Here is a 24,663-nt window from a genome sequence, read left to right on the forward strand (position 1 = left end):
ACTGCCTCCTCGCGGAACCCTTGGATTCGGGACCAGACCTGGACCACGTTACTCGGGTTACCCCCGGGCCCAGCGCAACGACCCCCTTCCAACTCTACAATTCTATGAAACTGATACATAAATAAAGAATCTTTAAAAGGGTGTCTATGAAAATCTCTTATCCTGGCATCAAATAGTACTCCTATATTTGTTAGCCAGTTTCTGGAACCCCTGAGAAATTAAAGCTAAAAACTTTGCCGTGGCTTTTTGGCGGTGACACCAGGTTGTGGAATGGCCTTTGAGGTGTATGTTTTTCAATGACAATAGTATCTTGGTTCTCAAACGAAATCCATTCTGGAAGCCCATTCGGCTTCCAAACAACTGAGGCGCGGCTTCCTATTGGTTGCAAGAGCTTTTCGCAGTCGGCGGAAGCCGCGTCGCACGTTCAAGTTCCAAAATACATTTGAAAACAGAAGCATTTACTTCCGGGTTTTCAGCATTCGAGAACCGAAACGTACAACAATGGAGGAGTTTGGGAATCGAGGTTCCACTGTACGTGTTTTAAATATGATAATTTGGTGCCCCGCCCTGGGACCATTTGGTGAAAGGAAGAGTAGAAGAAAAAAAGAAAGAAAGAAAGAAAGAAAGAAAGAAAGAAAGAAAGAAAGAAAGAAAGAAAGAAAGAAATATCTGCAAACCTTTGGAGGAGGAATACCAGAACCTTTGATTGACTAATGAAAAAAGAAAAGAATTAGGAGCTATAATTGAAATCTAATACAGTGGTACCTCAGGTTACATACGCTTCAGGTTACAGATTCCGCTAACCCAGAAATAGTACCTCAGGTCAAGAACTTTGCTTCAGGATGAGAATAGAAATCGCATGGCGGCAGCAGGAGGCCCCATTAGCTAAAGTGGTGCTTCAGGTTAAGAACAGTTTCAGGTTAAGAACCGACCTCTGGAACAAATTAAGTACTTAACCTGTATGTGTATTTAAGATACCATTTGATATTTGTTTACAAGAAGCAGACAACATTGTAAAATACATACGGTTATGTCGCACACTGTCTCATGTGCCCTTGAGCTAAAAATAAAGTACTTATGGATTTGCACACAATGTACAGCACTCCTCTAAAAAATGAAGAAGGGGGAAATGAGAGGATTAAGAGAACTTTCTACATTTTAAAAATTGATCCAAGACCAGAATCCAACCTTTCGGCACGCTTAGAGGATAATACATTCCAACAAGTCATTGTGCACATGGATTCACAGGCATATTTCCAGCAGTCATTCCCGGGATATCAATTATGTCAAAAGTGTCCCTGAGATGCAACTTTGTGAAAGGTGTTCCAATTGAGAAAGAAGAGCAATACTTTTCTAGAAATGTTTCACAGCAGGAAACAAGAAGGGTTGTGGCTCATGGGTTAGTGACTGTCCCAGGTTTTTCAAATCAAAATTCTAAAGAGTTAGCCCAGGCGCTATAAACACATAAAAGGATGCATCTTGCTCCATTCTCCTGTAGATATGCAAAAAAGATAATTATAAAAAAATGTTTGTTAAAAGGCATTGTCACGTTGCATGTGAACTAATGGGTTTTTTATGAATGAAAAAAATCAAAGTGTTCCAGGAATTATTGTGTTACTGAAGGAAGCGCAGGTGTAAATTCCAGTGTAAAATCCAGCCTCTATAAATTATTTAGTCGCTGAGAATATACATTATACAAAACTTTTTAAACAACTAAAGCCTTTAAGTAATTAATGAATTATGAAATTTAGTCTCCAAACAATTCAGAAGGGATCTCTCTCTCTCTAGCTTGCTTTAACATGATAAATTTGATTAACAGTTTACTATTAACTTGTACACTAATGAATAATCAGCTACATTATGTTCTTTAATGAACAACAGCTTTTAATTTAATAGATACAGTGTTTAGAATTGCTCCTTCTTGCCAAAGTGACAACACGATTTCTGGCAAACATCACCATCCCTTTGAGTATTCTAAATCTAGCTGGTTTCTCTGGGGGGGAAAGAAAAGGAAACACTCGTGGGAGTCGATGAATGAGAGCTTCAGATTCATTTTCTGAATTTACACCAAACATATTCACAGCTATTCTACTCGAGTATTAGCCTTTTCATCAAACCTCTTTGAAAGCATACCAAAAAAATATGTTATCACGTTAGAACACAATAATCGGCATTATCACACCTGCCAAGTCTCAAATGCCCTTGGTGACAGATTGAGTATTCTTAAAATTATCCAGCCTTCCTAGCAAATAAATCTAGTATATAAAAAATTCCAGGCTGCATTACTTTTAAGGTTGCGCTGTGTGCTACTTTGACGCTCACAGAACCTGTTAACTGGGTAGTGCTAAGTAGAACATTACATGTTATGGAGTAAGGCAGTCGTGGCTGAGCATCTGATCTGCTTGTAGAACGTCCCAGGTCCAACTCCCATCTTTTATGCAGGGCTGAAACAGACCCAGTTTTGAAGGCTGCTATGACTTAGTGTGGACAGCGCTGAGCAAGATGGACCAAAGGTCTAACTCAGCTCCCTACGTTCCACGCACGCAACTCACTAGTGTTAAAACTGCACCCCAATCCCCAAAAGCCATACTGAGCCACTAAAAGCCTGCTCATACGTGAGACGTTATGGGAAATAGTGGCTGTTCACCGAGGGAACAGTACAGTGGTACCTTGGTTCTCCAACTTAATCCGTTCCAAAACCAAAGTGTTCCAAAACCAAGGCGTGCTTTCCCATAGAAAGTAATGCAAAACGGATTAATCTGTTCCAGATTTTTAAAAATAACCCCTAAAACAGCAATTTAACATGAATGTTACTCTCTAACAACACCATTGATCCATAAAATGAAAGCAATAATCAATGCACTGTACTATAAAATAAGACAATATTAAAAAGATAAAGGTAAAGGTACCCCTGCCCGTACGGGCCAGTCGTGACCGACTCTAGGGTTGCGCGCTCATCTCGCTTAAGAGGCCGGGAGCCGGCGCCGTCTGAAGACACTTCCGGGTCACGTGGCCAGCGTGACAAAGCTGCAACTGGCAAGCCAGCACCAGTGCCGCACACGGAAACGCCGTTTAGCTTCCCGCTATAAAGCGGTAGCTATTTATCTACTTGCACTTAGGGGTGCTTTCGAACTGCTAGGTGGGCAGGAGCTGGGACCGAACGACGGGAGCTCACCCCGCCGCGGGGATTCAAACTGCCGACCTTACGATCAGCAAGTCCTAGGCACTGAGGTTTTACCCACAGTGCCACCCACGTCCCAACACAATATTAGAGATGATAAAAATTAAAAATATTTTTTTTCTTAGCTGCACTGAGGATAGTCACTGTTTGTTTGTTTGTTTGTTTGTTTGCTTGCTTGCATGCTTTTTGCCAATCATTTTCCTTTATTTGATGAATTCAAAAAGATACATAATGTAGAATTTGCATTACAAATCGAAAAACAACAACAGTAAAGACCAGAAAAGGAAAGAACAGTGATAATTTTTCAGTTTGCTATAATATCAATCCTCTTCCATTCTGTTATTCTGCAGTTCATATCTTTATACAGATGATAGTCACTGTTTGGATGGGGGGCTTTTATCCATTCTGCAGTCAATAAGTCAGTAGCTGAACTGGGTTCCACACAGTCACAAAAACAAATGAACTGAAAAAGCCTCAAAAACAAAAAACGCAAAATAAATAGCAAAAACCAAAGTGCCAAACTCAATCCGCTCCAGAAGTCCATTTGACTTCCAAAATGTTCAAAAACCAAGGTGCAGCTTCTGATTGGTGCAGATGCCCCGGAAACAATAGCTGACAGCTGCATCAGACGTTCGGCTTCCAAAAACGTTGGAAAACCGGAACACTTACTTCCAGGTTTTCAGCGTTTGAGAACCAAGGTGTTTGAGAACCAAGGTACCACTGTATTCCAAAGCTAAAGGATAAGCACAGTGAACTTTCACATGCATCCTTGCTGTCCTAACTTAACACATCAATGGTAAATTTTAGAGAGCATTTGATCTTAATAATTGTGATGAGATCTTTTTTTTTGGGGGGGGGGATGTTTGTGCTAATTGTTGGGCCCAACTGAGCAGGCAATGCTGCTTATATTTAATTTATCTCAATGGGAAATGATCACTGAAACAAAAGGAGCAACTTTGCCTGGTGGATTGTGCCCATCGACTTTGAGGAATTCTTTGCCCCTGAACATCCTATCAGGCTCCTCTATCCAGAGGCTTCCGATAACTAGTTAGGATGGCATTATTTCAGAACCTGGGCTGTAACAATTGGATCCCCTTAGCATAGTTTGCCTGGGTTTTGCTGCTTCCTTTTCAGAATTCTGCTGTTTGGTATTTTATCTTTAATTATGATATATTTTAAAGTTTTTTTATGACTGATGGTATGCTTTGAGTGGCCACCTGGAAAAAATATACCGTATTTTTTGTTCTATAGGACGCACATTTCCCCCTCCCAAAATTAAGGGGAAATGTGTGTGCGTCCTATAGAGCGAATGCAGGCTGCGGCGCTAAGCCCAAAGCCAGAACAGGAAGACGGAGCAATGCGGAGCGCTCCGTCTCGCTGCTCTAGCTTGGGGACGGCTGCGCGCAAACCTCTGCAGGGCAGCGGGGTGCCTTCACCCCGCTGTCCTGCAGAAGCTAGCAAGGCTGTTCCCAAGCCAGACCAGCGAGAGGGAAGGCTCCGTCTCGCTGCTCTAGCTTGGGGACGGCTGCGCGCAAACCTCTGCAGGGCAGCGGAGCGCTGCGCTCCAAAGGCTTCAGGGATCTTTGAGGCTGGCGGTGGGGGAAAGCAGCGCTTCCCCCCACCACCAGCCCCACAAGCTCTGGTGAATGTACCTTGAACGCACCTTGTTTTAGAGGGGGAGAACAAGAAAAAAAAATTTTTTTTCCTGTTCTCCCCCTCCTATGGTCCGGTGCGTCCAATGGAGCGAAAAATACGGTATGTACAGTGGTACCTCAGGTTAAGTACCGGAGGTCCGTTCTTAACCTGAAACTGTTCTTAACCTGAGGTACCACTTTAGCTAATGGGGCCTCCTGCTGCTGCCATGCCACCGGAGCCCAATTTCTGTTCTTATCCTGAAGCAAAGTTCTTAACCTGAAGCACTATTTCTGGGTTAGCAGAGTGTGTAACCTGAAGCATATGTAACCCGAGGTACCACTGTATTTAAAAATATTTAAAATCAACGCAACTTACCAAAAAATTTCTCTTGAAAGAGCGCCTACAAACATACTTTTTACATGCTATGAATGACCACACACTCTAGAAAGAAGTAGATTTTTCTAGTACTAGTGGATAGGGAAAGCTCAAATTACCATAAAGCTCTAAAACGGTATAGATTCTGTTCCCATAAGCACCAAGTCTTCTTTTTCTTTGCAAATGGAGACAGTTGGACTATCTCTTACCACCTAATAAAGGCAACAATCTAAGAACAGTGCTTAGCTCTGAATGACCTTGAAACATAATTGGCAAGCATGCATGTCTCTACGGTATATGCCATTGGGTAGATAAAAAATATATGGGATTATAATCAAAACTGATAAAGCTTCAAAATTAATCAAGGGTGTTTTAAACTTCTTGATGAGAGCAACAGAATGTAATATGGCGTAATTGTTAATATATGTTGCATGATTTCCAAAACGAAGCGGTCAACGTGCAACTGTAAACTATATTCTCGCATGCCTTTATCAGCATTTCCTTTTAATCGTGGATTCTTTGGAATCACTGCAGAACCCTTGATTGTGATTTTGCAAAAAGGGAAACTGACAAATCATCAGCATATGTCATTCCAGTATTTTGCACATGTATGAATTGGTTTATGTGGCACTTCTATTGCACATTATGTACATTTATGATTACTTTTTTCATGTTGATCACTTCACAGGAAGCATTTCATTAGGGAATTGAAAGAAATAAATGCTTGCAGAACCTGAGGCCTGGTTCTCACAGCCTGGTAGGCCAAAATTACTAGGACTCTCAGAGAGAAATGCGCATCCTTTTTGCTTCTTTCCTCTTAGTTCAGCACGGCAGTTAAGCCAAGGTTTCACGTAAGTGTACTGCCTGAACACAGACTCACAGCTAAGCTTTCTTCTCCTCAGCCACGAGCTTAGCCAAGGTTTCTTCTCGGTTGCATCTCATAATCACGGGGGAGACAACTTAACCATGGTCTATGTTTGGACAACACAATATGCCAAATCTTGGCTTAGCTGCTAGGGACAAGCAAAGCAGCTGCATTCTCCTCCCTGGGAGCCCATAGGTTCACACTAAACTATGGTCTGGCTTAGTGTTAATACTGAAGGCATCTTAAGTATCTTCCTCATATGGATGGATTCGGAATCCATTTTTTCAATGGGCATAAAACAGCAAAGAGTCTCATTATATCTCTAAACCACAGAAACATGTTATTAGTTTATCCAATAATTGGATAAACTAACTGGAAGAATTCAAAACCTGCGGGACCAGAGATTCACAGAAGACTGGTGTAAATTTATGGACTATTTGAAAAGCAATTGTGATGACCAGATTACGTTTGTAGGTTTGCAAGAAGTTTTGTGAGGTAAATTATTTGAATTATTGCAAAAATGGTTAAAGAGGTAGATTGTGAGTTAAGATAATTAAAGGCAATAGGAATTTAAGAAATGTAGAAGAAATGATAAAAAAGAGGTGCTGATGGAAGTACAAAAAGATTGTATAAGATGTGAAGTTCTGTGGAATGTATAACAATTGGTATGTTGAAATTAATAAAAAAAAATTATATATATATATACACACACACACACACACAGTGGTGCCTCGCAAGACGAAATTAATTCGTTCTGCGGGTTTTTTCGTCTTGCGAATTTTTTGTCTTGCGAAGCATGGTCAAGTCGCAACTGCACCTCTTCAAGTGGTTTTAAGAAAAAAGAAGCAAACTTGCAAGACGTTTTCGTCTTGCGAAGCAAGCCCATAGGGAAATTCGTCTTGCGAAGCAACTCAAAAAACGAAAAACTCTTTCGTCTTGCGAGTTTTTCGTCTTGCAAGGCATTCGTCTTGCGAGGTACCACTGTGTGTGTGTGTGTGTGTGTGTGTGTATATATACACATGTTATTAGTGGCACTCATGTCCCAGAAACAGTAGCCTTCTCACTGTTGAACAGGCTGCACCCAGGCTTCCACAGTCGCAGCAATGAACCTTCTGCAGCCCTGCACATTTAATTTTAACACAGAAGGAAAAACCATCACCAGCTCCTGTTGCATGCTGGGGGGGGGGTGGGGAGGGGGGGAACGGCATGGCCCAATTGCATATGAATGTTTGACTCTGCTGCAAACCACTCCATGGCTTGTGCAAAGGGTGCTATGGCAATTGTCGGAAGAAGGAAACTGGGTTTGAGATGAACTCCTAGGCACAATTCCCTGTGCTCATTTTGCTGGAGTGGACAGAGCTTCTTCTGTTCCTTTCCTGAGAGCATCAATAGGCAGAAACTGCATATTATTTTCTTCCGTGGGCATAAATTCCTGAATTTTTAAAGAGGGGGCAATATACCACTATTTTGGGTCAAAGCAACTGTGGACTTTGGGCTTTAAATTCTCAGCTGTGCCCCTGAGCAATGCCCAAATACCCCTATCCCCACCTTACAATGGGCGCACGGAGGCAGGGCTGGATTTAGGTTTGATGAGGCCCTAAGCTACTGAAGGTAATGGGGCCCAGCTGTCCTTTAACAGCAACAAATTGGCACTGTTTTTTGGTGTTGAAAATATGCTACATGGTCATTTATGGACCTCATAGGTATTTAAAGCCATTTGCACATGCAGAATGTAGGCACCCTATATACAGAAATGAGCAAACCAGTGATATTTTAGGGAGCAGGCTAGCAGGCGGGGCCCATGACTTACATCATAGGAGCCTACACAACACAAAACACTGTTGCTGTACGTAGATTTTATTTTATTTGTTTTTTATCTTATATTTTGGGAATGTACATCCAGGTTTTTTCCCCTTTAGATTTTTTTGGGGGGACCCCCAAGACAGTGGGGCCCTAAGCTATGGCTTGTTTAGCTTATACAGTGGTACCTCAGGTTACAAACGCTTCAGGTTACAAACTCCGCTAACCTGGAAGAGTTACCTCGAGTTGAGAACTTTGCCCCAGGATGAGAACGGAAATCGTGCTCTGGTGGCGCAGTGGCAGCATGAGGCCCCATTAGCGAAAGCGCGCCTCTAGTTAAGAACGGTTTCAGGTTAAGAACGGACCTCTAGAACGAATTAAATTCATAACTGGAGGTACCACTGTACGTAAACCCGGCACTGCCTATGGCACCCTCTCAGCTCAGCACCCAGTGCGGGTGGAATCTGTCGTGCTCTCCTAAATCCACCTCTGGGTCAAATAGTTTCCTCTACTCAAGTGGGTTCAGGATACCTCCCCACCTGGAAACCCAAATTCACACCGAAATTCCTGAACGTGCTCTCCATCAGGTGTTCTCCTGAGCACTGCAAAACCCAAGTCTTGCACAGAGGCGAAAGTAGCATCTTCATTTGGCTGCTGAAACGCAGGTCCTACCTTTACAGCTTCGCTTAGAGTTTGGTTTTTGTCTGCTTCTTCGCAGGAATGCACTTCCAGTTTATACTGCAGCTCCTGAAGCTGTTGTGCCTGTTCGTTCAAAAGCATTTGCGCCTGCTGCTCCCGTAGCAATGCATTATTTAGTTCTTCACATGCACTTTCAAACCTCTCGCGGGTGATCAATTTCTGATAAAGGAAATAAATTGTGTCCTGTCATGAAACAGCGGCTTTGTTTTATACACTCAACTCTCAGCGTTTCCCACTTGCCAATATGCAACATTCTAATGCAAAAGTTTTAAAAACACTCAATAGATCTTCTCCTAGTCGGGACCATTATGCAGTGCTAAATTGCCCTGCGATATTTATTCGCCAGATTCCCTTGGAAACCTGGTGTGGAAGTACAAGCGCAAGGGGAGCTTTTTTTTCTGATCAAAAAGAGGTCAGAAAATTATTTCTGTGAAAGAAGCTGATTTGAACAAAGGTACCTACATTGTTCCAAACATAACACCTAAGCTCAGAGCCATACACACAGGCCAAGCCAAGACCAATGACTGCAATATGTGAAATGTTTTAGGGGGAAGAAGGCAATCCTGCTATTGTAGTTCAGCATCAGCAAGCCATCTTCCATAAATTCAGCCTAATCAAAGACTCCGGCTCTCATTTTGAATTCTTCTGCGGGAATATATCACTCCATCTATCACCCAGATTGTAATTTTAGGGACTTGGTCTGAAAGAATGTTGTCCAGAGCAAACAGTGTTTAAAGTAAGATATTCATATACTTGTGAAATCTCATTCTCGTGGTTGATGGGTCCATAAACACATAAGCTGCCATCTTTACTTCCTACCGCCCTAAATCAAGTGTTTGCTGTCGGTTGTATGTGAGACTTAAATGTGAAGTTAGTCGCTTTAATGTTTTCTAATGAAGTTAGCACATCATACCCAATGCAACTTGAAATTTCTCTTTTGCAAAGATTTGTCTGGTTTGTACGTATTAGAATGGATTGGAATCCTTAGTTTGTATATGTATGAAGGAAACTTTTTATTACATGTTCCTTTAGAGTATGATATGGGAAGTTCTTTGTTTTGAGTTTGAAACACCTTGCCTTATTTAACAGGACAAAATAAACTGTTCCAATAAAAAAGAAGAAGAAAATGAGCATGTGCCCATGCACTTTTGCCAATTTAAATATTGCAAAAGACAGCCTAATAAACCAAAACACATAAAGGGTAGAGCCCGTTTTGTCTAATTACAAACAACTACGGTTAAAGTTGGGACAAGATCCAAGATTTGAGGTCAAGTTACAGAAGAGCAATTCTCCATCTCCATCTACTAAGGGGGGGGGGGATTTCTACATATGTGCCAGATAAAAATTAATGGGGGGGGGGTCAAAATACCAAAAATCAGGTATATTAGAAATGAACACTTAGGGACAAACATGTGAAATAGTTTGAGGTAAAGCAATTACTATCTTGTATGTATTTTACTCTTCCTTGTTTTCCTTGTTGTTGTTGGTTTTTAAAAAAATGCTCCACCTTCCTTTCTTTAAGAAATTACATTATTTCTCAAAGGGAAGAAAGATGGTCAAGGCAACTAACAAGCTGAATGAATCTTACAGATCCACCAAGCCTTTAAAGACCACTGAGGAAGTGACAAGACCACCAGGCCCCTGAAGGCTTTTTTCACCCATTACAGAATTTCGGCGTGGGAGGCACTCCAAATTAATGGTCAGATTGCTACAGGTGAGAACTGCACATGTGGAACTCTCACTACAAACACACCTTCTGGGAATCCCACGAATGGCTGCCATTTCCCACAGCTTCCCACGGCTTCCCACAGCAACCACACTCCCTACCCCCCCCCAACCCTCAAGCATTGTGACTGTCGTACATCAGGGTTACTCTAATGTAGATCAGTACGTGCTAACACTGAAGTGTCTCGACACATAGGTATCTTATAAAATGTGAAACAGCACTTATTCCATTGAGCGTTTCAACAGTTGGTAGCGACGTGGCTGATAAGGAAAGCAGAATGAATACACAGATCACTTTGCTTGAGTGATGCTAACATGCAATTTTAGCGTTCAGACTTCACTTCTCCAGCAGCACAAGCATAATATTTAAGGAACTGGAGGCGGGGAGGAGGGAATTGGCTTTGTTGACAGATCAAACATCATTATTTACTCAACCTATTTCATCTTGCAACATAAGGAACTAATCATATGGAAAGAACCACTTGTTTCTCCGCTTTTAATATACCTGAATCACAGCAGGGAGACATTTACAAGACATGGTTTTTGTGTGAGCATGGGCAGAGTGGAAGGAAGGGGGGAGAGGGAGAATGCAAGAATAGATGGATTTTATTATTTGGTTTTCTAAGGAAGGCTGAGTGAAAACGGAGCAAAAGGAAACCTCTCCTTTAGATGAGGGTTATTCCCCCCCCCCCATCTAAATCAAATATACTTACAGATTGCTTAAATGCATTTAATTGCTCTTGCAGGCTCTGGGCTTTGTCAGCCTCGTTTCTCATCTCATTCAAATTCCGTTTGAATTCTGTGAGCTCTAAGCGGAGTGACCGCCGTTCCACTTCTGCTGTATGTAGCCTTTGTGTAAATTCAAAGATTTGCCTCTGCAAGAATGCTATGCTTTTCTGGTAGTAAAAAGGAGGGGGGAAAGAGAGGAAACAATATTGTTAGCTGCGCTGATTAGGCAATAAATCAATAGCATTTAAAGCATGGGAAAATTAAAATGAAGCATGTTTTCTGAATTCGCGCAGAAAAGTGAAACATTCTGAAAGCTACTATTGCATGCTCCTGAAGCAATATGTACAAACAGAGGATATATTCCAAAACTCAAAACAAGGCAGAGGTCCGTGTTGAGGAAACATTTATCGTATTTTTGTATCTATAGCACATGTACTTTTGTAGTAACACACAACCCAAGTATGCAATAAGTGATACTTAAAGCAATTTACAATTAAAATCATGAACTGCTCTTAAAATATTTGCTTTTATAAAGAAGATTGTGCCGTGCCTTGAGTGCTAATGTCTGGAAACGGAGTTTTGTTTTGTTTTTAAAAACAAGAGAGAGAGAGAATATCAAAGCTAGGTACGGTTTGAAAAATACACTCCCTTTCTTGTAATTTTCCAGTTTTACTTTTAAGGCAGAACACTCTGATGCTACACAAACTAAGTGTTGCGGGGCAGAGAAGAAAAACCCACAGCCACCTGAAAGCAAATTCGCCGAGCACGGTAGCTGTTGCATGCTAATTGCTTTCATACAAACCGTAGCAGGGGCTCTGTCATTGATGCCTGCTTTAAGAGCCTGGGCGTTTATTTTATGGAGCCCGCGAGCCAATCTCTGAACCAAGGTGTCTTTCTCGATGTAGGTAATGCTCTGGCGGCCGTCTGCTACGGCAAACTCCATCATGATGAAAAGTTTGTCCATGAGTTTCGAAAAAGAGTTCCTTGCCACATTGATAAGCAAATGTCCGGAAAGCCACGAATTCAGATCTTGAGAAGAAAAAGAAGCAAAGTCCATTAAACCAGTGGGTTTGGGCCTACCTCCCACTGAGTACATATAAATTATGGAAATGCTTCATATAGGAAACACAATGCTCTGGGCATTTTAACATACAGAATTCCATACCCCCAATATGGAAATAACCAAAGGTTCCAGTTTGATGTAACTTTAATCTTAGAGACTGAACCCTATGGAACACAGAGGTGCTTACTTTTGAGGAAACCTGCTCGTGATTCTGAGTAATTCCAGACCCTCCAAATGTCCCTATTTTCCAGAGACAGTCCCAGATTTACAGAAACCATCCCAGTTTCTGATTTGATCCCAGAATGTCCCGCTTTTCCTTAGGACGCCCCTATTTTCATCAGAAAATTTTTGGAGGGTATGGAGATATGCGACCCCTCCAAGCCAAGGAGATAAGTAACTATGCAACCTTTAGAAGACATCTGAAGGCAGGCCAGTACAGTGGTACCTCAGGTTACATATGCTTCAGGTTACATACACTTCAGGTTACAGACTCCACTAACCCAGAAATAGTGCTTCAGGTTAAGAACTTTGCTTCAGGATGAGAACAGAAATCGTGCTCCGGCAGCGCGGTGGCAGCAGGAGGCCCTATTAGCTAAAGGGGTGCTTCAGGTTAAGAACAGTTTCAGGTTAAGAACGGACCTCCGGAACAAATTAAGTACTTAACCCGAGGTACCACTGTACAGTGGTACCTCGGTTGTCGAACGTAATCCGTTCTGGAAGACAGTTCTGACTTCCAAAATGTTTGACAACCGAGGCGCAAAGGGTGGTCGGCAAAGTCAATGGGGAAAACAGAAAAACACACAGTGGAAGCTGTTTGACTTCTGAGGCGTGTTTGAAAATGGAAGCAATTACTTCTGGGTTTTCGGTGTTCAGGTTCCGAATAGTTTGGCTTCCGAGATGCTAAAAAACCGAGGTATCACTATATAGGGATTTTTTTCAAAAAATGTTTAATGTTTTATTATGTTTTTATATATGTTGGAAACTGCCTAGAGAGGCTGGGGAAACCCGGTCAGACGGACAGCATATATTATTATTATTATTATTGAATAGGATGTCCCTATTTTCATCAGAGAAATGTTGGAAGGTTTGCAACTCATGCTTCTTAGTGAATGATCGTTTAACAGAATCCCACTGTTTCTTGCAGAGGGTCTCCCTAAAAAACTTCTACATAAAATGCTGCGTAGACCAACCAACCCCCAAATATTCCAAGAAGAGGAGTAGTGTATTGTCTACATAGGTACTTGTTTGATTCCGTGTTGGGACATGGCTCACTGTAACTCTTTAGGTAAACATTATGTTGGCTAACACCAATCTGCAACAGGGCAATTCTAGTGGATGAAAAGAGAATCTCTCCAATTCCACCTTTGCACACAACAAACAATTCTCTTAACATCTGGTGAAAATGTACGCCCATATGCACAGACAGACTTTCCCACAGGAGAAATAATGGCTTTGCTAATGAGAATTGGTCTTATGCTCTCTTCTAATAGTGCATCTTTTTCTTCGTCTTCCTTGCATTAATCCACAGGTTGCAATATATGACCTGTTGGATAAGCAGACTAATAACCGCTTATAAATATCAGTGAATGTGTTACAGATTCAAAAGTAGAAGGTAAGTCGCTGAAGCAAATTTATAACTGTTTTCCTTTCTTTCTTGACAGCTTAGATGTCTAAATCATTTGCTGCTTAAAACTACTGAGGCTTGGTACCTTAATGCCACACTATTTATATTCCAAGACAAGAGAATATAATTTACCTTATTCCAAGGCAATTAAAATTTTACAACTACAATTACTTATTTCCCCAATGGATTTTGGTAATCATCCTTCTCATATAATGGGCCTAAGGCCCCAGCACACCCAACATGTTCTGCTTACTGCTAGATTCGTCAGGTCTGTAATTAATAATTGTGTTTAATGTTGATAAATAAAATTGTCAGTGCTCCTACTACTAATTGGTATTCCAGATAACGGTTAATAGGTTTATTTATGCCTTAATAAAAGTCTTGTAATTTAGTTTCCCCTCTGCAAGTCAGGTCTTAATCTGTCATTACTTGTCTTACGATACTATCAGGCTAAGATGACAACCATGGCAGAGCTTATTTACATTCAGGAGAATACCAGATCTCCTGTTGCTGCAGAGAATTAAAATATTTGTTCTGAAGTTTAAAGCAGAAAGCCTATCGAGGCACATTTTTAAAGCAAGCCATCCTTTTTTCTCCCCCTTGCTTGTGAGAACAAAAACAAAGGATTTCAGGCAAAATAGAATAGGAGTACTGCTCCAAAAATATTATTTTCATCTGCAGCCAAAGGATCACTTGAACTAATATGAAGTAGGATACAACTGGAATCAAAGTACTTTATGTGAAACAATAAGACCATCATTGGTTTCTCTGTATCAACATTGCACCTGGAATATAATCTGTTCAGATTTCAAGTTGCCTGAGCACGGTTCCAGATAACTACTTCAAGCACGCCTCGCTCCAGGATATAATCCCCACTGGGATTTTTTTATTTAGGAAAAAAAATCATTTTGATAACGAGAGCTCACGTGTCATATTACACTCAAGTCCCCTTGGTTTCAGAAATATGCTTGCTGGGGCAGGATAGAGGGGCTGTTCTTTGAGCAGCGCAAATTAAACCCCCTTGGGCATGTAAAAATAGTTTTGTGGGGCTCTTAGCCATGATGTGGAATCAAAGGTTTGGGGTGCATAGAGGCTGGTGAAACCAGACTATGGTTTTAATTTTGTTTCCATTTAGTTTTTCTCGGCCAGAGTTGTAGTTTGAATCATCAAGTGCCACTGGTATAAAAACGTTTGATAGACTGCATTGTAAGGTAAAGGACGCCTGGACGGTTAACTCCAGTTGAATTCGTCTATGGGGTGCAGCGTTCATCTCCCTTTTAGGCCGAGGGAGCTGGCGTTTGGCCACAGACAGCTTTCCAGGTCATGTGGCCAGCAGGACTAAAGCGCTTCTGGTGCAATGGGACACCGTGACAGAAACCAGAGCGCATGAAAACACCGTTTACCTTCCTGCCACAGCAGTACCTATTTATCTACTTGCACTGGCGTGCTTTCGAACTGCTAGGTTGGCAGGAGCTGGGACCGAGCAACAGGAGCTCACCCCGTCGCGGGGATTCGAACCGCCGACCTTCTGATCAGCAAGCCCAAGAGGCTCAATGGTTTAGACCACAGCACCACCCATGTCCCTACAGAATGCACTGTATTCTATCTCTGTTGTTTAAAATTAGAAGTCTGAACTTTATATATACACATAACATTCGGGCTAATGCTATACCAGTCCTCTTTCCCCCACCCCCCAGGATTGCCAGAGAGATTTTAAAAGAAAATAAAAATATTTCCAGGATGGGAAAGCACATAGTTTCTAAAAGCAAAGCATCACCTCTGGTTAATTTTTAATGAATAATGGTTCTGACTAAAACAAAGAAATGTGCGGGGATAGAATCATTCACGGCGTTGAAAGGTGAAACGAGAATACAATTCAATTCCACACGGTACTGTATTCTGCTGTATCTATAACCAGAGGGAAAAGAATATATACACTCTGAGTACCTGGCCACAGACTATCAAGGAATTACAGTAAAAGCACTAAATAATTTATGCGGTGATGAGCGTGTGAGAATTGTCCTGCACAAACACAGTTACAGTGCAAAGAGCAAGCAAGTCTTTATTAAACAAATGAAGCAAAAACCAATGAAAAGTGACAAAGATTACTCCAGTGACAACGGGAAGGATGTCTGGTGTTTTGTTTTTTTCTTTAGCTTTTTAGTAAAACAGAACAAGGAGGAAGGACTGGAGTCCTTACTAATGTTTGTGTGTCCAAAAGTTCAAAACTCAGCTTAATCTCCAAGTGATCACAATACGTTCAAATAAATCTTACGCGCTCGTTTCCTCTAAGTGCCACTGTTATACTGGTTAAATGTCAACACTCATGTAAAAATGAATTCTAAGCCTTGGGTACAAAAAGGTTCTTTGGGTGCAGCTGTGGAACTGGATAGACCCAATATGTTGTATGTGTTCTTTTGGATTACCAAGCCATATTAAACTGATTGGAAGTCAAAAGATGTGGTCAAGCACAGTTGGTTGCTGTTTAAGAAGGCTAAACCCCAAAGCTCCCTTGAGTTCGTGGAACAATTGTGTTGCTCCTTGAATCAGGGTGCATGCTGCAATTGTTACCTGAAGATGTTTAGTATTTTCCCATGGTTTGTGGCATGTGGCTCGGGAGATGTGCCACGCCAGCTTCAGGGAAACGCAACCCCTGGCTGAGAGCCACAAGCAATGGCGTAAGTGGATTCAATCTCATGGTCAACACCAGAGTGCGGAAGTATCCACATACCAAGGACAGTCGAGATGCTAAGGCAACCAGTTAACAATTTCTGCCTTGTTCCTGAGTGTCAGGATCTGAAATCCTTGACAGCATATAGCTAAGACCATGTTCAGCCACCTTATACAGTGGTACCTCTGGTTAAGAACTTAATTCGTTCTGGAGATCCGTTCTTAACCTGAGGTACCATTTTAGCTAATGCGGCCTTCCACCACCGCCGCACAATTTCTGTTCTCATCCTGAAACAAAGTTCTTGGGGTGATATGATAGCCATGTTCAAATATATAAAAGGATGTCACATAGAGGAGGGAGAAAGGTTGTTTTCTGCTGCTCCAGACAAGCGTACACGGAGCAATGGATCCAAACTACAAGAAAGAAGATTCCACCTAAACATTAGGAAGAACTTCCTGACAGTAAGAGCTGTTCGACAGTGGAATTTGCTGCCAAGGAGTGTGGTGGAGTCTCCTTCTTTGGAGGTCTTTAAGCAGAGGCTTGACAACCATATGTCAGGAGTGCTCTGGTGGTGTTTCCTGCTTGGCAGGGGGTTGGACTCGATGGCCCTTGTGGTCTCTTCCAATTCTATGATTCTATGATTCTATGATTCTTAACCCGAGGTACTATTTCTGGGATCTTCCTGCAGCTAATGGGAAGCCGGCCAGTGTCGCGGAAGGCAGTCCCTGCTCTGCTCTGTGCCGGTTTAGCGTAGTGCATGGGTAGCGGCGGGGGTCCCCGAGCCTGCGGCAGGGGTCTATGGGCCGCTTAAATGACCCCCATGGGCTTCTTGTGGCCCATGAGCCTTAGGTTGCCGACCCCTGCAATAAAACATCAAACATTAAAAACTTCCCTAAACAGGGCTGCCTTCAGATGTCTTCTAAAAGTCACATAATTGTTTATTTCCTTGACATCTCGTGGGAGGGCGTTCCACAGGACGGGCGCCACCACCAAGAAGGCCCTCTGCCTGGTTCCCTGTAACCTCACTTCTTGCAGTGAGAAAACCGCCAGAAGGCCCTCGGAGCTGGACCTCAGTGTCTGGGCTGAACGATGGAGGTGGAGACGCTCCATCAGGTCTACTGGGCCAAGGCTGTTTAGGGCTTTAAAGGTCAGCACCAACACTTTGAATTGTGCCTGGAAACTTACAATGGCGGGACTGGCTCTACAGGATCACCCCACCAGACTAGATGCTACAGTTTACCGCTTATAATTAGCAGGGAAATTGTACCATTTGCCCCAAACGTACTGTTTGAAGATTCAAGATACCTGGGATATGATCAGCAGAAAAAAACGGAAGACGGTACCTGTCTTGTTAACCACTTCTTGTAGCTCGACCATTGAACTGAGGACAGCGGCAAGGAGACTAGGACTGGTAAGCCAATTGAGCGCTTGAAGAGAACGGACGTGTTCCTTCTGTTGCTCTGCATTACAAAACAAATGAAAACAATCCAATGGTATCCCATAGTATTAGATTAAAACACATTTGCGGAGAGGGAGGCTGCTAAAACAATCACTCGGATTTGGAGGCTACTTGCAAAAACCACACATTTACTCAAAGATATTTGTAACATGTTTTAGCTGCTTATACGTGGGCAAATGGGTTAAACCCAACTCCTCCCAGCACCATCATCCTACTCTCCAAATAATGCCTCCAACCCGAAGCTGTTCAATAAAAATAAGATATACAGGGTCCAAAACGTCCCACTGTCTAGTCGCCACGACTACCCCAATATTGCAGATGTGGAACTGAAGTTGAAAGAACAGTGGTTCAAGACCATCTAGGGAGCTCACAGCTCAGGAGACATTTAACCCAGAGACTTTCTAGTCCGTAGCTCACACTCTTTAGCAACCAGGGGAAGGGCTATAGCTTAGAAGTAGAGCACATGATGGTGGGCTGGGAAAACACAATGGCTACATTATTACATGAGCACTGTCCCACAGTGTTTGATATTTTCATTTACATACATCCAATCGAAATAAGATGGGTTTATGAAGCAATTCTATATCCTCCCACCACGCTGACGAAGAATTCTACGAAATAGTAGTCAATATCCGGAATCACTGTTCAGTGTTGGGCATCATATTTGCTGAATACACAAAGCTTCACAGCTTGTCTTTCATCGTACAAAGTCTGGTACCTTGCTTCATTTAAAGGTTTTCAGAGACTTTGAGATAAAAGATTTCAATTTTTGACTTGTTATGGTTTGAAGGAATTCTATAAAAGATTGTCTATTGTGTATCATTGTGTTGCCTAGACATTGCTGATGTCAGATAGACGAGGCTGAGCAAGATGGAGCAGAGGCCTTACTCTGGTCAACAAATGTATTACGACAAATGTATTACTACAGTGGTGGATATTTAATGGTGGAAATGTATACAGTGGTACCTTGGTTTACGAACTTAATCCGTTCCGGAAGTCCGTTCTTAAACCAAAGCATTCTTAAACCAAGGCGTGCTTTCCTATAGCAGAGGGACTCAATTTACAAATGGAACACACTCAACATGTTCTGCTTCCAAGGCAAAGTTCACAAACCAAAACACCTACTTCTGGGTTTGCAGCATTCTTAATCCAAGTTGTTCATAAACTAAGCTGTTCTTAAATCAAGGTACCACTGTATTTGAAAACTTTAATTCTAATTAAATTTTTAAAAGACAATTTACTATCAAATGTTGCAAATGTTCCAATTATTAATCTCATGGCAGTTCAATTCAGATGTGCCAAACCATAGATTACAACTGAAAATGCCTTCCCTGTGGTTACCATAAAACAACTTCCATGATTTCATTGGTACAGAGCTCCGTGGGACAACACAAAAGCCCGATCTCCTAACCATGGTTAAGACATGTGCCATAGGCTTGCACGCTCCTATCTCGTGCTTTAAGTCCTTCATGGATTGTTTTAACCATGGAGAAGCAATGGCCATGGCTAAAACTAGCCAGCAGAGCTCACAAACCCTGGATTTGAAGGGATCTCGTTTGTGTTAACCATGGCTTGCCCAGGTGCAGGCATCATGCTACGCCATACTACGGAACAAGAAACCACGGAATGGAGACCTGAATCAGGCATAGTCAACCTTGGCCCTCCAAATGTTTTGAGACTACAATTCCCATCATCACTGGCCACTGGTCCTGTTAGCTAGGGATGATGGGAGCTGTAGTCCCAAAACACTTGGAGGGCCGAGTTTGCCTATGCCTGACCTGAACCCACATGGAAAGCGTACTCTGCATTTCCTAAACACAATCAGGTCTGCAATGGGTCACAGTCAATTCAGATTCAGTTTACCATCAGTTCAGATGGGTGTGTGTGTGTTTCCTGTGTATTTAACACCGTCTCTGGGGGCTTGGGGCTCTTTTAATTAACACGCTAAATTTGGTCTAACAGCTTAAACATAATTTCCCCCCTCAAATTATAAAGCCTATGCCCCCCATTGCCTTGGCATAATATAATTGTTATTTAAGTACTGAAAGTGCAGTTTGACACCAAACATATAAATCACCGGCTGATTATCTTACTTGACAGGTTCTGCACATCCTTGGAGTCTCCTGCACAGACTAAGATTCCTATGCCTTCTCTGAAGCTGTCCACCCAGGAGAAAAGAGAGCTGCAGGACTGGCCCAAGACCTGAAGCCTTTTGGCTGCCAGCACGGCTATGACGCCCTTGCGGAAGAGGTGGATCATGCTGCCGCCATGTTTTTGCTTCTTCGCCTGGCCGTCGCTCGGCTTCCTTTCCTCGGCCTCGGACAAAACGTTGGCCAGAGTCCGGATCTCTTGCTTGAAAATGTCACAGGTGTTGACTTGATCTTGGAGGAAGTCCCTTTGGGTCGATAAGGCGCACGAGCGGCTGTAGAGCGCATACAAGGCTCCGGAAAGCAGAGCGCACGCCGCCAGAAGAGACATGTGCTCTTTTTGGTTTTGAGTCAACATGGTCTTAAAGTGCGAGTTCTCAAAGAGCAACTGCTCCTGCCTCTTTTCGGCGGCGGCAAACTTCTCCTTGGCTTTCTCTGCCATTTCTTGATATTTCTGCAAATATGGGAGGAGATATGGGTTTCAAGGAACGGAATCAACCGGCAGCCTCTTTATAAATCGGGAGAAATGGCAGAGGGCACATGGCAAACTCCAGAACATCAAAGCCCCAAAGCTGCTGCATCGCTCTGTAACCAGCCCATTAAATCCAAGCTCTGGAAAGGCATGTTCAAAATTATGAGCTCGCTAAAGAGCCAATGAAAGTGAAGCTGCTTATTAAAAACAAACAAAACAAAACAAAACAAAACAAAACAAAACAAAACAAAACAAAACAAAACAAAACACCAAGCCCTAATCTCATATTCCAAACCTATAAAAGTCAAGATGCTCATCAGTGGAAGAAGAGAAGCAGCGCTGTCCTTAAAACATAACACCAGCAACTGTTTAAAAGGGCTTTACAATAAATTTTATACAGTGGTACCTCAGGTTAAGTACTTAATTCGTTCCGGAGGTCTGTACTTTACCTGAAACTGTTCTTAATCTGAATCAGCACTTTAGCTAATGGGGCCTCCTGCTGCCGCTGCACGGCCGGAGCACGATTTCTGTTCTCATCATGAAGCAAAGTTCTTAACCTGAAGCACTATTTCTGGGTTAGCGGAGTAACCTGAAGCATATGTAACCTGAAGCGTATGTAACCCGAGGTACCACTGTATAGAAACTGGATAAATATTAATTTGGATTACTAGAAAGACTTTACAACAGCCATATTGCACTGTCTGAGTGACTAAAAGTTAATGGCTGAGCTTGGGAAATTAATTTGGGGAAAGTTACATCCTGCAAATGGGAAAAAGCTATTCTGGAATGCAAATGTTAAATATTTTGAATAACTGTTGTTATAGATAATTGTCAGATAGGGAGGAGGGAGTTCTTTTTATCTATTTTTCTATTCTTTTCCATTATCTTAGCTATTATTTCTGTGTCCCCCCCCTTCTCTTTTTTATATCATTGTGTTCTGTAACGATCATGAGTATGCCATTTTGTACAGTGGTGCCCCGCAAGACGAATGCCTCGCAAGACGAAAAACCCGCTAGACGAAAGGGTTTTCCATTTTTCGATGCGCTTCGCAAGACGAATTTCCCTATGGGCTTGCTTCGCAAAACGAAAAAGTCTTGCGAGTCTTGCGATTTTTTCCCCTTTCCCCCCCTTTTTCTAAGCCGCTAAGCCGCTAATAGCCTTTTAGCCGCTAAACCGCTAAGCCTTTAATAGCCGCTAAACCGCTAATAGCGCTAATCCGCTAAGCCGCTAATAGGGTTGCTTCGCAAGACGAAAAAACCGCTAGACGAAGAGACTCGCGGAACGGATTAATTTCGTCTTGCGAGGCACCACTGTATTTTCTTCCTCTTTTGTATTCTTCTTTTTTTGATATATTGCTTCTTATTACCTTTTTTATAAATGCCTTTGGATTGTAGAACTAAAAATCTTCAGTAGGATTGTTTTAAAAAATAAATAAATGTCACGCCAGCAATGATTCACAACATACTGCCGGGTCAAAAAAAAAGTCATGAGACCAATATCACGATATGGACTTGAAACTAGTTTTGGATGATCTATATCGCCCAGCCCTAACACACATCGTGGTTCGTGATATATTGCCAAGTCACAAAAAAAATCATGAAACCGATATCGTGATACGGACTTCAAGCTGGTTTTGAACGATATAGCGCCCAGCCCTAAACTCGACTACTTCCTATACTGAGGCTGTGCTAGAAGATGCAGCCGTCGTGTCACCTGTTGGATCAACATCTCAACTTGTGCTTAGCAAAATGCAGGGGCACAGGAAGGGGGGTGATGGGGGCGGACCACCCCAGATGCCCACCACCCCGGGTGCCCTCACTGAGGGGGGTGACATTTGGTGTGCCACCCACCTACGACTCCCAAGCCTACCCTGAACCGTTGGGGTAAAGGGGGGAGCTGCGCCGCTTTGCCAACAGCATTCCCCACCTTCCCCCTTCATTTTGACAGATTAGTGGAGGCTTGGGAGTCGCGGGCAGGCAGCACACCAAATGTCCGCCATGGGCGGCTCACTCCACCCCTGGCTGCAGGGCATTTACGCCGCCCTGGGCGCCCAAGCAGCTATCCCGTGTCTGGGAGGGCACTCTCTGCACCACGCTCCCCTCGGGAGCACACCTGGCCTGGGCAGCGGGGGCAAATGCTCTACTGCTGGCCAAATGTATACCATATGTACCTGCCTTACCTTGTAACCTGCCCCTTGCCCGGGTACTGGTCTGCATTATGCATTAAAGCCTTTGACAGCAGCCGGACTAGGAGTTTGACTTCTTTGCCTGGCGCTAAGAGCCAGGGCAAGTGTTGACTTCAGCTTTCAACTTAACATAGCAACTAGTGTATTTTATCCATCCATAAGTTGCCCCCATGTATAAGACCACCACACCCCATTTGGGGGGGACTCAATTTTAAGAAAATGAGGGGAGATGGCCCAAAGTTGTTGAGCCTCTCCCCCCATGCAGCTGTGGGCAGGAAACACCCCCCAGATTGCTCCCCGCTCACTGTGGCATCGGGGGAAGCTGCGCTCCCACCAACCGGCTGGCTGGCGGGGCACCGCTTCTTCCCCCACATGCCACTATCCGTGTATTGGACGGCCTCAGTTTTTTGACATGATTTTTGAGTCAAAAAACTTTGTCCAATACACAGAAAAATATGGTAACGCAGGCCAATAGTGTAGTAATCCTTAACCATCTTATCGATGACCAAGAGCAAAGTCAATGGCTTAAAGAACAATTATGCTAGGGTTTTGGTGTTTGTTTTTTAAAGACAAGAACAGGACACATGGCTGGGTTAAGTTAGTTTAGCAAAAGAGAATAGTAAACTAGGGAAAACCTGGAGAGACAGAAATAGATAGGCAGCAGCTGGAAAGGGGAAAGTAAAGGTGATCTTTTAATTACTTTGCAATCAACCCCCTACTTATATATTCACAGATTAATTATGTCTCGGGCAGAATTGTATTTTCAAGAGAACGCTCTTTGTATTATTTGATCAATCACTTATTGCTTTATTCTTCACATACATAATACCTGCTATTCCAATAAATGCTCAAAAACTTAATTCGGACAAGTACCGTATTTTTTGCACCATAACACTCACTTTTTTCCTCCTAGAAAGTAAGGGGAAATGTCTGTGCGTGTTATGGAGCGAATGCCTGCGGGTGGCGGGGGGGATCTGCTGCAGTCGTGAGCAGAGGATCCATGGTTCCCCTTCCTTCCCTCCTCCGTGGTTACAAAGCATGAATCCACATGGATCCTCAGGATTTTTGCATTGGGCTACTCCAAACTCACTGTCAGATCACATGTCTGTGGCCACAGCATGAACCACAAAAATCATATATCCACTATTTCGTTTAGAATATTTTTTTCTTGTTTTCCTCCTCTAAAAACTATGTGCGTGTTATGGTCTGGTGCGTGTTATAGAGCGAAAAATACGGTACGTAAATTAATGACTGAATAATAAGTGTTGTGAGATTGAAGTCACAGTAATGCTTTGTGATACACACACACACAGAGAGAGAGAGAGAGCGAGAGAGAGAGAGAGAGAGAGAGAGAGAGCATGCAACACCTCTAACTCGTTCAATCCATGAAAGTGAGCATGGATGTAGATGCCTATTGCAAAGTTTCAACATAATAAAAAGCTTTGTATGCAGTATTTGCATAAGTTAAATTCATTCATGGCCCTGAATGCCAATTCACTAGACAGGCTAACTGTTTGCCTTTCTATTGAATCAGCATCCTGGACTATTAATACATTTATCTACTTTATCTAAGCTACGCTGGCGGAATGGAAAATGAATATTTTACCGTCTCAGGTGCCCTCTAGATACTGCTGAACTACAACTCCCATCATTCCTGACCTTTGGCCACAACGCTAGTTGAGGCTGATGGGAGCTGCATTCCAATACCCTGCATCTTTAAACATTATTTGCAATTACGGAAATGCGAGTGGAAGTGAAAATTCGCATAACTCAAACTCACAGAAAGGAAGCATTATTACAATAGTAAATTAACCATTGAACGCTTAAAACAGGTAGTTCTCTTGAATGACCGTTTCCTTGCTTCCATTTTGGCAACCCTATCAACCGAATTGTCAAAAGAGAATTGCAGAGAAAGCTCTCCATGGAGATCTTAAGGCGGTTAAGCCTTTCTTGACTTGTAATAGGCAGGCTTCATTTGTGCAAAGCCACTTCCGACCCTAGGGAGGAGGTGGTGTTGTGGGCTTAGCGCCCCC

General features: G+C 42.7%; 1 protein-coding gene across 4 annotated transcripts in view; it reads right to left on the minus strand.

Moving 5' to 3' along the window:
• CCDC171 (coiled-coil domain containing 171) overlaps nt 1–24,663 on the minus strand; it is a 209,797-nt gene that overhangs the window by 98,186 nt on the left and 86,948 nt on the right. For all 4 annotated transcript variants that reach the window (XM_083482216.1, XM_083482214.1, XM_083482215.1 and 1 more), the window contains 5 exons: nt 19,920–20,427; nt 17,711–17,827; nt 11,812–12,038; nt 10,994–11,176; nt 8,529–8,714 (listed from right to left, as the gene is read on the minus strand). In XM_083482216.1, the coding sequence (XP_083338342.1) occupies nt 8,529–8,714; nt 10,994–11,176; nt 11,812–12,038; nt 17,711–17,827; nt 19,920–20,427 (1,221 nt within the window). The remainder of the gene's footprint in view (nt 1–8,528; nt 8,715–10,993; nt 11,177–11,811; nt 12,039–17,710; nt 17,828–19,919; nt 20,428–24,663) is intronic.

This window comes from Podarcis liolepis (assembly GCF_965112155.1).
Source record: "Podarcis liolepis genome assembly, chromosome: 17".
NCBI lineage: Eukaryota > Metazoa > Chordata > Lepidosauria > Squamata > Lacertidae > Podarcis > Podarcis liolepis.